At 41.2% G+C, this 12,671-nt stretch overlaps 1 protein-coding gene across 2 annotated transcripts in view; it reads left to right on the top strand.

Moving 5' to 3' along the window:
• Positions 1-7,728, top strand: part of CYRIA (CYFIP related Rac1 interactor A) — a 73,680-nt gene extending 65,952 nt beyond the window's left edge. For both annotated transcript variants that reach the window (XM_029068142.2, XM_029068214.2), the window contains exons 10-12: positions 788-914; positions 4,616-4,686; positions 7,271-7,728. In XM_029068142.2, coding sequence (XP_028923975.1) covers positions 788-914; positions 4,616-4,686; positions 7,271-7,334 — 262 coding nt within the window. In that variant the 3' untranslated portion in view covers positions 7,335-7,728. The remainder of the gene's footprint in view (positions 1-787; positions 915-4,615; positions 4,687-7,270) is intronic.
• Positions 7,729-12,671: the final 4,943 nt, after the last annotated feature.

Genomic DNA, 12,671 nt, shown 5'->3' with positions numbered 1-12,671 from the left:
TGTTCAGTAAGCCTGGACTTGCTGTGTGTTATTGGCGGAGCTAAAAATGACTCCTATTCCAGACTTTGGAAACCCTTCTATTTTTAAAAATTAGTGTTTGCATTGTGTGGCTTGTTTTCCTTGTTAACCCTGTGAAATGTGTAATTCGCCTTTTAATGGAAAAAATTCATTTAGCTAAAAAACACTTAATCTGAAAAGTCCAGTTTTTTAAAAAAATAATGAATCATTATCTTTTATAATGTTCTGTAACTTAAGGGAACTTATTATGAAATATTCATGATCAGTGAGTTTTTGTGTAGTGAAAATAATCAGCTTCCCCGCTGAAAGGCAAAAGAGAGGAGGATTTACGGCCCGTTAGTTTAGTTCCCTTTCTGCTGAATTCCCAGGTTAATAGCTGCAAGGAAAATTGCCAATATTAGTTTTTCGGAGTGCAAATCTCAGTAGGTTTGGGAATGGCCTCATGCGGGATTTGGAAGGGGAAAAAGTGTCAGACCTTTCATTTGGACAACCCATGCACTTAACAATAATAATAATTGTGGTATTTGTTAAATGCTTACTACGTGCCAGACACTGTATGAAGCGCTGGGGTAGATATAAGCAAATTGCAATGGACCCAATCCCTGTCTCATGTGGACCTCACATTCTCAATCCCCATTTTTCAGATGAGGGATCAATCCCCATTTTCAAGAAAGACGAGAAGTGAAGTGACTTGCCCAAGGCCACACAAGAGACAAGTGGCAGAGCTGGGGTTGGCAGATAGGGTAAAATCTGATTTTCTCTCTTTCAGGGAATATAGGAGTAGGTTCACCAACGAAGACACCCTTATGTTCTGCATGAGAGTAATGGTGGGCGTTATTATACTCTATGACCATGTGCATCCTGTGGGAGCTTTCTGTAAGACATCCAAGATTGATGTAAGTAAAATGGATGAACTGGGCCGGGGGAGAGGGGTTGTTTTTTTCTTTTAGAACTATATTTCAGTTGTATAGTTTGGACTATCTGGCTCTGGATATGGCATTGAAAACTGCTTTTGAGCACTCTTATTGGAAGCCTAAATCACGTGCTACATCATCTTGATTAGTTGAAAATATTTCTAGGAAGAGGTAGGTTCAGGAAGACACTTGCTGTCATCTGTTTGAGAGAGACAAGAAAGAGCAAGTAAATGCTGAGAGATAATAATAATGTTGGTATTTGTTAAGCGCTTACTATGTGCCGAGCACTGTTCTAAGCGCTGGGGTAGACATAGGGGAATCAGGTTGTCCCACGTGGGGCTCACAGTCTTAATCCCCAGTTTACAGATTAGGGAACTGAGGCACAGAGAAGTTAAGTGACTTGCCCACAGTCACACAGCCGGCAAGTGGCAGAGCTGGGATTCGAACTCATGAGCCCTGACTCCAAAGCCCGTGCTCTTTCCACTGAGCCACGCTGCTTCTCTACAGATGGCACCTGTCCCTACCCATCTATCAGAAAGATGTGGATTCTAATCCCTGCTCCACTACATGTCTGCTATGTGGCCTTGGGCAAGTCACTTCACTTTTCTGGGCCTCAGTGACCTCATCTGTAAAATGGGGATAACGATTGTAAGCCCCATGTGGGTCAGAGATTGTGTCCAAACTGATTAATTTGTATCTACCCCAGCACTTAGAACAGTGCTTGGCACATAGTGCTTAACATGTAACATAATTATAATTATTATTATCTATGTTCTCACAGATCCCATTGGTGTTTTTCTGTTGTTATTATTATTATTATTATTATCAACATACTATAATAGTAATGTGGTATTCATTAAGCTCTTACTATGTGCCAAACTGTTCCTGAGCACTGGACTAGATATAGTTTAATCAGATTAATTAATTCATTCAATCATGTTTATTGAGTACTTCCTGTGTGCAGAGTACTGTGCTAGGTGCTTGGAAAGTACAATTTGGCAACAGATAGAGACATCCCTACCCAACAATGGGCTCACAATCTAGAAGGAGGAGACAGACAACAAAACAAGTAGACAGGGATCAGTACCATCAAAATAGGATTAAAGAATTATAGATATATACACATTATTAATAAAATAGAGTAATAAATATGTACAAATATACACAAGTGCTGTGGGGAGGGGAAGGGGGTAGAGCAGAGAGAGGTAGTGGGACGATGGGAAGGGGAAGAGGAGCAGAGGAAAAGGGAGGGTTCAGTCTGGGAAGGCTTCCTGGAGGAGGTGAGTTCTCAGTGGGGCTTTGAAGAGGTGAAGAGAGCCTAGTTTGCCGGATGTGAGGAGGGAGGGCATTCCAGGTCAGAGGTAGAACTTGGGCCAGGGTTTGACAGCGGAACAGGCAAGAATGAGGCACAATGAGGAGGTTAGCGGCAGAGGAGCAGAGTGTGTGGACTGGGCTATAGGAGAGAAGGGAGATGAAGTAAGAGGGAGCAAGGTGATGGAGAGCTTTGAAGCCAATAGTGAGGAGTTTTTGCTTCATGTGAAGGTTGATAAGCAGCCACTGGAGAGTTTTGAGAAGGGGAGTGACATGCCCAGAGCATTTCTGTAGATAGATAAGACACAGTCCCTATCCCACATGGGCTCACAGTCTAAAGGGGAAGAAGAATAGGTATTTATTCCTTAAAATCCCCTCTAGACTGTAAGCTCATTGTGGTAGGGAACACGTCTATTAACTCTGTAGTAATTTGGTCTCCCAAGCATACACCATACGCCCTGCACGCAGTAAGCGCTCAATAGATACCACTGATGGATCAATCTTTTCTTATGATATTTGTTAAGCACTTACTAGGTGCCAGGCATTGCATGAAGCACTGGGTTAAATACAAGCTAACCAGGTTGCACACAGTCCTTGTCCCACATGGGGGTCACAATCTTAATCTCCATTTTCCAGATGAGGTCACTGAGTCCCGGGGAAGTTAGGTGACTTGTCCAAGGTCACCCAGCACACATGTGGTGGAGTTGGGATTAGAACTCAAATTCTCTGACTCGCAAGCCCATGCTCTTGCCACTAGGCAACACTGCTCCTTCCCTTCCTAATCCTTTCTACCATCTAATTTTGAAATCTATGAAGATAACACCACCATCCTCCCCATCTCTGAGGCCTACATCCTAGCAGTAGCTTTAACTCTTCCCTCTCAGTCCAATCCAAAGAATATGGGTGGGTAGCCATTAGCCTTCAAGTCGCAGGGAGCCAAAGAGCCAGACAATGGATGTTCCTTTCTTCCGATATTTAGTGGGTGTTAATTCACAAATGCTACACTCTAGATTTCCGTAGCTCTGTGGCCTTCTCACATATAAATAAATGACTGTGGTATTTGTTAAGCATTTACTACATGCTAAACTTGAGGTAGATACAATTTAATCAAATCAGGCACAGTCCATCCCCCATGTGGGATCTCAAGTGTAAATCTCCTTTTGGTGTAAATCAATCATATTTATTGAGTGCTTACTGTGTGCAGAGCACTATATTAAGTACTTGGGAGAGTACAGTAGAACAGAATTGGTAGACTTGTTCCCTGCCCACAACAAGCTTTATAGTGTAGAGAGAGAGAAAGATATTAACATAAATACATAAATTATGGTTATGTACTTAAGTGCTGTGGAGGGGAAACAGTTATTGAATTTCTGTTTTATAGATGGGCAACTGAGCTTGGAGAAGTGACCTACCAAGGTCACACAAGCAGGCAAATGGTGGATCCAGGATTAGAACTCAGGTCCTCTGACTCCTGGACCCATGTTCTTTCCACTAGGCCTTGATACTCCCCATTCTTTCATTCAAATCTGTCTCATTTCTGCACCTAAGGAAAGGTAGCCCCTGAAGGACCAGCCTGGCAAACAGTGTGATCTAGTGGAAAGAGCATAAGTCAGGGAGTCAGGAAGTCTTAAATTCTAATTCCAGTTCTGCTTCTGATCTATTGGTTACCCTAGGCTTTCTGGGCCTTAGTTTTCTCATATGAGGAAAAATATCAGCCTCTATCTGATGAGATATGATGAGAATAAAATGAGATAATTGATGTGAAAAGTGAAAAATGAAAATCCCTGTATAATTGCACACACATAGAATGTCCTTGTCTGTCAAGCAGGATCTGGGGCCCACCTAAACTTCAGCTCAGTTTTCTGTTAGATTTTTTTTCCCTCACTATGAATCGCTATGTGCCCAGCATTGTTCTAAGCACTGGAAGAGCTATAAAATAATCTGGTCCCACATGGGGCTCATAGTCTAAGTAGGAGGGAGAACAGGGATTGAATCCACATTTTGCAGATGAGGCACTGAGTCACAAAGAAGTGAAGTGAGTGACCTACCCAGAGTCACACAGCAGGCAATTGGTGGATCTGGAGTTAGAACCTGGGTCTTTTGGCCCCCAGACCCATCCTCTTTCCACTAGGCCATGCTGGTTCTCTCGAGGAACTGTAGAAGTGCAGGAGAATCATCTCAACCATAGATCTCCTTTTGGTATATTTTATTGTGCCATAACTGTAATATAATGTTTATCAACAGGACTATTTCCTTGTTCCTTTTAAGATGCTTCTGGAATGCCTTGAGTGCTTTTGTTAGAAATGATTGTTTTAAGGAACAGGGAAGACATTTAATGAAAAGGTTTTTGATTGTTCCTATTTCTTTCATAGATGAAGGGTTGCATAAAGGTTTTGAAGGAGCAGCCTCCAGACAGTGTGGAAGGTCTGTTGAATGCCCTCAGGTAAGATGCCATATCAATGTGTGCCACCCTTGCTCTTATAAAATGGCAGGAGATTTTGATTTCCCTTGTTAGCTCCTCTAGCTTTCCCCCCATAGAATCCCTATTTACTTCAAGTGACCAGCACCCCTAGATAAAATTGTGTTATGGAGAAGAATCTGACTAAAACACGAGCAGTTCTTTCAAACCTTATGGCAGGAGGGGAGAATAGACTCTAATATTGCCACCTCATGGCCACCCATCCGACGTGACTTTGGTATAATACAAGTCTGAGAGAAAGGGATGGCTGACATTGATTGCCAATTGATCAGACCCCTGAAGGTAAGGTCATCCTGCTTCTCTTCTCCCTGTCCTCTTGAGCTAACCTCTCCTGACAGTCTGATCTCCACCTCCTCCTCCCCAACAATCTGACAATATGAGTTAATCATAGAGTCCTTCTGCATGTTGGCTATTGGCATTGCATCCAACCTTGGGTTTTTCAAGACCACAGAATTCATCCTGCTCAGCACACAGTAAGTGCTCAATAAAAGCCATCCACCTTTGTACTTGGATTTTCACTATTCATTCATTCAGTCGTATTTATTGAATGCTTACCATGTGCAGAGCACTGTACTATGTGCTTGGGAGAGTACAATATAACAGTAAATGGACACATTCCCTGCCCACAGTGAGCTCACGCTCTAGGAGGGGAGAGAGATACCAATATAAATGAATAAATTCAGCGCTTAGTACTGTGCTTGGAACATAGTAAGTGCTTAACAAATGCCATCATTATTATTATCATTATGGTTATTAAATTACTCTTTATTCATCCCTCCCTTAACCCCACGGTACTAATGTACATATCCGTAATTTGTATTTTAATCAATGTTTCCCCCTCTAGACTTTGAGCTCAGTGAGGGCAGGGAACCTGTCTACCAACTCTATTATATGGTACTCTCCCAAGCGTTTTGTACAACGCTCTGCACACAGTAAACAATAAATATGACTGATGGATTGAACTGATTTATTTCTGATCCTGATTTAATATCTTGGTGGCTAATGTTAGAGAAGCAGCATGGCATAGTGGATAAAGCACGGGCCAGAGAGTCAGAAGGTCATGGGTTCTAATCCAGGCTCTGCTACTTGTCTGCTGTGTGAAGTTGGGCATGTCATTTCACTTCTCTTGTTCTTGTCTGTCCGCCTCCCCCGATTAGACTGTAAGCCCATCAAACGACAGAGACTGTCTCTATCTGTTGCCAACTTGCTTCATTCCAAGTGCTTAGTACAGTGCTCTGCACATAGTAAGCGCTCAATAAATACTATTGAATGAACTTCTCTGTGCCTCAGTTCCCTCATCTGTAAAATGGGGATTGAGACTGTGAGCCCCTCGTGGATGAGGAATGTGTCCCACCCTATTTGCTTGTATCCACCCCAGTGCTTATAGCAGTGCCTGGCACATAATAAGTGCTTAAGAAATGCCATAATTATTATAATTATTAGTGTTCCATTGACTAAGAGACTGGCAGCCCAGCTGGTCTTTAGCCAGTGGATAAGTAGTAAGTTCAGAGCAGTACTGTAAGTACTCTCACCTCTTTGCAAATTAGTTTTACTTCCAGTGAGCATAGGAAATGCAAATCATTCTCTCTGTGGCATTTCTGCAGCATCATGTCAGCCAGCGGCAGCATAGTGACCAGATATTGTCAATCAATCAGTGATATTTATTGCACGCTACTACGTGCAGAGTGTTGTACCAGACACTTGGGAAGTTACGGTACAACATAATTAGCAGACAAGCTCCCTGCCCATATCAAACTTACAGTTTGGAGGGGAATACAGACTTTAATAGAGGTAAATAAGTAAATTTTAATATCTAAAGATACGCTCATAAATTTAAAGATATCCTTCTAATAGGGAGCCCTCCCTGGCCTGCAACATCCAGTATCAGAGACACTCTGCATTTAGAGCTAGCAACCCATATTGAAAAGTGGCATGCTTCTGCCTGCTTCATGGAACCTCCAGCTCATGAGTAATATTGTCAGGCAGACATTCAGTACATGTATTTTTTTGAGAGTTATTTTCAGGGATATTTCCAAGATCTGCATGTGACAACCCCAATATGTTTATTTGGTAAATTCCACCCAAGGTGTAAATATCTGTGGCCCGAGGGGGTTGTTGGGCTAGAAACACCCCCTCACATAGCCATTTCATTTTCAGAATCATGGGGTAGGAAAAGTAGAGCAGATAGGGTGTTACCATAATTCATAGAGTGACTATTGTATTCAGCATTTGGAAGAGAACAATAGAAATGTCCACTTACCTCTCTCCCTCTTTCCTCCCAGCTTCTTTTCCTCCTCTTTTTCTTCTCTTTTTTCCCCCCTCTGTTCTCTTTATTGATAAATATTCCCCACGTAATGGCCTCACTCTTGTTTTGGAGTTGCAAAAATTATGCAGAGTGGTAATTATGCAAGTACATATGGTATCAAGGCTCTATATTAAAAGTATGTCTTTAGTTGTTCAAGTTGTTCACATAATAGAACATTAAACATTGCCAGACAGTCAACAAAAACTCTGTCGTATTTATTCTTTGTCACTTTCTGTATCACAGATTCACTACAAAGCACCTGAATGATGAATCTACTTCAAAACAGATTAGGGCAATGCTTCAGTAAAGCCCTGTAAGAGAAGAGGATCTGGGTTCCGAGCTCAGAAGATGTATATGTTTACATAATTTAATACAGATTGATGTTAATACTGGTGTATTTACATAACCATTTCCTTCCTGTCACTGAAATTTATGAATGTTAATGAATAACCTGACTGACTTTACATAACATAACAAGCTAGCCTTACCTTTGGCGTTTAAAAAAAAGAAAAAAAAGGATTCTGGGGAATTTTTGGTTTGTTTTGTTGCCTGAGGACTTTAACTACACACTTTAAAAGTCCCTGGCATTTTGTATTTTAATTTGAGCTGCCCATCCTTTCTGAAAAATAGAGTTGTAGAAACAAACTTACTGTGTTTGTATAAAGTAATACCAACACTAGTTTTAAAAGAAAAAAAGAAAAATCCATGTCTTTTGAGGCACAAATGGGAATGGCCTCATTTTCAATCCATCGGAGTGGGAATGGCAATTCTTGCTTGTTGCTGTGAATTCCAGGGATAAGTATCAGTATGAGACTTCCTTATTTTGTGAGATTATTAATTACCTAGTTGAGGGTCTTCATTTATCCAGGAATCTGCCTAATTGACGAAGTGGCTTGCTTAGCTGGTTTCCTTTGCTGCTGGTTGCTGCTGTCTGAAAAAAAATTTGTAATGATTTGCCATTTGCTTAACTTCCTCAGTACCTCTCCTGGACAGTTGAAGCTCCTATGATACTTGGAGTGGGAGTCTGGTTTTTTATAATTGTAATTATTATAGTATTTGTATAGGGCATACTATGTGTCAAGCATTGTTCTAAGAGCTGGGGTGGATGCAAGTTAATCAGATTAGACAGGGTCCCTGTTCCACCTGGGGCTCACAGTCTAAATGGGGGGGGGGGGGGGAACAGATATTGAATCCCCATTCTGAGTAGAAGGAAACTGAGACTCAGAGACTGAAATGACTTGCCCGAAGTCACGCAGTAAGCAGGTGGCAGAGTTGGAGTTAGAACTCATGTGCTCTGACGTCTAGGCCCGTGATTTTTTTTCCACTAGGCAATGCTGCTTGGACAGTATAGTCCTCACACAAACTAAACCTCTGTTTTCCTTGGGGGAAAATAGCAGAAACCAGCTTGAGTCTCCTGCTTGGCTTATCTCTCCCTAACTGCCTGCCTGGACCCTGGGGTTTTCCCCATCATCTTCTGGGGAGGGAATGGGGGGAAGAGGGCCAGGCTTTGGATACTGGGTAAGGGGGTAGAAATTGAAAAGCAGCCTGTTGGTGCAATGAAAGTTGAAATCCTAGTTTGAGTTGAGCTCTGAGGCTGGCTTGTGGTCCAAGAAGCGCCAACCTTGTCTGCTACCCCATAATTTTTACATACATTTCGTGGTACGAAATGTTCATTTTCTTCTGTCTCAATTAGGATCAAATTTTTTTTTTCACTGAAAAAATCACTTTCAAAAGGCAACTTCTCCAAGAAGAACTTTTCCAGTGAGTTATATAGTTCCCAAATCCAGCAGCTTCCTGGGGACAGAAATCTAATGAAGTGTGTTTGGAGAATAAAACAATAGAAAGCAGGGTACTAGCTCATGCCTCGTTTGATGCTCATATGAATCATCAGGGATTTATGTTGTTTGATGACCAAAATCCACTTTCATCTCAATTTTTTATTGTTTCATTCTTCATTTTCTAGTGTGTGAGAGAAAAAGTATCCTTTGACCAGCTGATGAGGTAGCCGATACAGCTTGATGACTATTAGAGTTAGTGGGAATTCTTAAAATACATATTGTGTTAACCATCCATTTGTTAAAGAATTCCCAATCATCCCAATCGTTTCTTGATATGCTCTCAGGATGAAATAAGGGCACCTTGAGAGCCCCTACCAACCAGAAACAAAGCAAGTTTGCAACACTGTACAGTTGTACACTTCTCTGGTCTCCAGGGTACCTGAATAGGGCATTGCAGCAAATTTCCCAAGCATGCTTGCAGAGAGGAAGAGCAACATCTCCTTTGCCCAATTCCAAGGTCAGTTAGGCATGGGAAAGCAAATTTAGTGTTCAAGCATCTGAACTGGGAAACAATGAACACATTGTCTAGACTGTGAGCTCATTATGGGCAGGGAACCTCTTTGCTAATTCTGCTGTATTGCACTCTCCCAAGTGCTTAGTACAATGTTTTGCCAATAGTAAGTGCTCAGTAAATGCCATTGATTGATAAAGGTGTCACTGTGCACAGGGAATGTGTCTAGCTCTGTAATATCATACTCTCCCAAGCACTTAATAAAGTTCTCTACTCATAGTAAGTGTTTAGTAAATATGATTAATTAATCAGGTTGCTTCACATACTTTGATACATTGTCCTATGTTTGCACTTGGATATCCATATTCTAATACCATAATCTGACGTATGCAAATCCATGAGGAAAAGGGGACATTGTGCTAATTAGTAGCAAAGAAACATATACTAGTCGAGTCAGAATAAGATGATGAAGCTAGGAGCAAAGCTCTTGCCTCGTGGATTTCATTTTTTTGTTAAACGGCAGTTTGCCTTCTGAATGTATGAGCTACATCCCCTTAACTCCAGTACTAACCCACTTTTCAGAGATGCTGACTCCAAAATAAGTGTCATGGTGTTTATATTTGTATATAAAATTATTCTCCCTGAGCTTCTGTGGGGAGAATGTGTCATCCAGTAGTGTAGTGAGAAAAACAAAGCCACTTGGAAACAGAACCTGAACAATGACCACAACTAACCTGGCTGTAGCAATTCAAGGATATTAGCTTAAAAAAAATTTTCAAAGCATCTACTACGTGCTACCCCTTAGGTAATTTGAGCTCAGTGATTGTCAGTGTTTCCTCTAGGAGTGTCCTTCTGGTCAAAAACAATGTATATTTAATTTGGAGGAAAGTATTACTCAAATCCTCAACATCCTTAAGAAGTCCTAATATAAGTGCCATACCATTTGCATTTACCCATTTCCTTATCAGATTTTTTTCCAGGTAATAAAACTTTGCAGATAAAATCATCCCAGTACTTAAGCCAGTACAGAGTGAACATATTTTAGTGGTAGTGAAGAACCAATGTAAATGAGACTGCTATTATTTAGGCACTTTGAGAAGATGTTGACTTCCCTTGGCGACGTTTATTTTAGTGTGTGTAAGAGGTGTAGGCGCCCCACCCATGATGATTCTCCACTGCCATTCTGGAGTTTCCCTTTCCGAATAACGTGTCCCAAGGTCCCAGCATGGACCACCCCCAGATGTCAGCACAGAAGCTCTCATTTGTTTCTAGAAGATGTTTCAGTCTGCCAAGAGCTCTAACACCTTTGGTCTAAAGATGCTACCTTCTTTTTGAGTTCTCTAACCTTTTAACTCAAAAAAGAAAAAAAAATAAGACAGCAAATCAAGATGCTGCCCCTAATTCCATTGAATTCTAATCCAGGAACAAAAGTGTTGGACTGGAGTCACTGTCTATTCAGGACTAGTGATGGCTTCTTACAAGATCTGGGAGTTAAAGGGTTTGGAAGCAATGCCGTCCACAGGCTTTTCCAACCAATACATGTGATCTTGGACAACATCTCTCTCTGTTTCACCAACCCAACATTCTCTCACTAACAAGTCCCTCAGCTTTCACCTTCCTGGGGTTCCCACTGAGACTGTGAGCCTTTTGTGTGACAGGGACTGTGTCTGACCTGATTATCTTGTATTTACCACAGTGTTTAGTAGAGTGCTTGGTGCATTATAAGCACTTAACAAATACTGAGTTTTTGGAATTATTTTAATACATCAAGAAAAAAGTAATAGTTGACAGATATATAGTGTTTTAGTTTAAATAATTTTACCCCATTAACAATTGAGCAGATAAAATTTAGGGGTTCTACTTAAGTAGTAGAATACAGGGATTTTATTTTGAGTTTGCTCTAGGCAAGTACTAATTTTTCTTCAATTTGTCAGTGATGATGAAAATTGTAAAACAGTGGAATTTTATCTTATGAGCCAAAAATGAGTTGCTTCCCACTAAAGTTTGTAAAAAAGAAACTACACTTGTAAACAGAAAGCTGTTTAAAAGGTGTTGTATGTATGTTGTTTGAAGATGTCATTTTAATTTTTGCCTGCTTTCTTGTACTTTTTGTACAAAAGTTTGTGTGAGATGAAAATAAAATGTTTGGTACATATATCAAGTTTTGCAGGTTTATTTTTACATTAAAGTGATTTAACTTGGGAAAAAAAAAGTTTAACCTCTCTCAAATGATTTGGGTAGCACAGTAGCTTTTCATCCCTGTACTTTATTAATCCCCTAAACAGGGTCGCACCTAGAGAGTTTCCAGTACTCTGCCAATATGGACTATGGGAGGAAGAGTCAAACAGAGGCCTACCCATTTCTAGCTTGAGCAGGGCTAGCGAGTAGAAGGCAATCTGCTACAAGTCAAAACCCAACTGTGCTGGGCAGCAGCGGCATGAGAGAGAGTTGACGGTGGATACTCAAGTTTACTGCACTGAAGGAGGCAATGGTAAATTCCGTATTTTTACCAAGACAACTCTATGGATACACTACCAGATCGATTGTAGGCGGAGTTCAGGTGCTCTGGGAGAGATGTGTCCATGGCGTCGCTATGCGTCGGAGGCTACTCAACAGAAAAAGACAAGTCCTTATTAATCATCAGTGAATTTATATCTAAAGGTGTACACTATGTGTAGGCTCTGACAGTGCTCAATAGGTTTGAAGTTTGCTAGCCTACAGTTCCCACTACAAATGAAAGACTTCTGGGAAAGCTTTGTTCAGATTCTTCAAATTAAAACACTGGTTTATGATCCACCCCTCCCTCCCCAACCTGGTTACCCTAAGCAGTATAGGCTTGGTAAGCAAATCCACCTGGTGAATACTCCTCACACGTAGGCCGGATCTTATTGGTGGGAAGATATGCTTGTTGAGTTACCAGCCCCAGTGATGCAATCCTCTCAGGTTTTGAGAGCAGGAAGTTGGGTACGCTAGGTACTCCGCACACACTGTATCTTGCTTAAGTCCCATGCTCTTTCCATAGCGAAAACAAAAGCTCTGAGAAAAAGGAGTATCAGAAACATCTGAGGGTGGGGTAGGATGGTAATCGGAGCTGTAACACACTCATCAGAGTTTGAGGTGGAAGGGAGAGAGCCCTGCAGACATTCAGTACCAGTAATAGTCTTCAAACAAGGAGTAGGGGAATGAGAATACATTTTCCAACCCTTGTCCAAGGACTGGAATAGGCAACTTTTAGCCTGTTGCCTCGGATCGCCACAAAAATCCTACAGTTCTTTGTCTTATTGGAAAAATGGTGGGGACCATCTATGGGAAGGCAAACAGTCTGGAACCCAGGCTTCCAGGTCTAGGAAAATTG

This window comes from Ornithorhynchus anatinus, chromosome 1, assembly GCF_004115215.2.
Source record: "Ornithorhynchus anatinus isolate Pmale09 chromosome 1, mOrnAna1.pri.v4, whole genome shotgun sequence".
Lineage (NCBI taxonomy): Eukaryota > Metazoa > Chordata > Mammalia > Monotremata > Ornithorhynchidae > Ornithorhynchus > Ornithorhynchus anatinus.
Note: the sequence above shows the minus strand (reverse complement) of the source record. Positions and strands in the feature narration are given on the sequence as shown.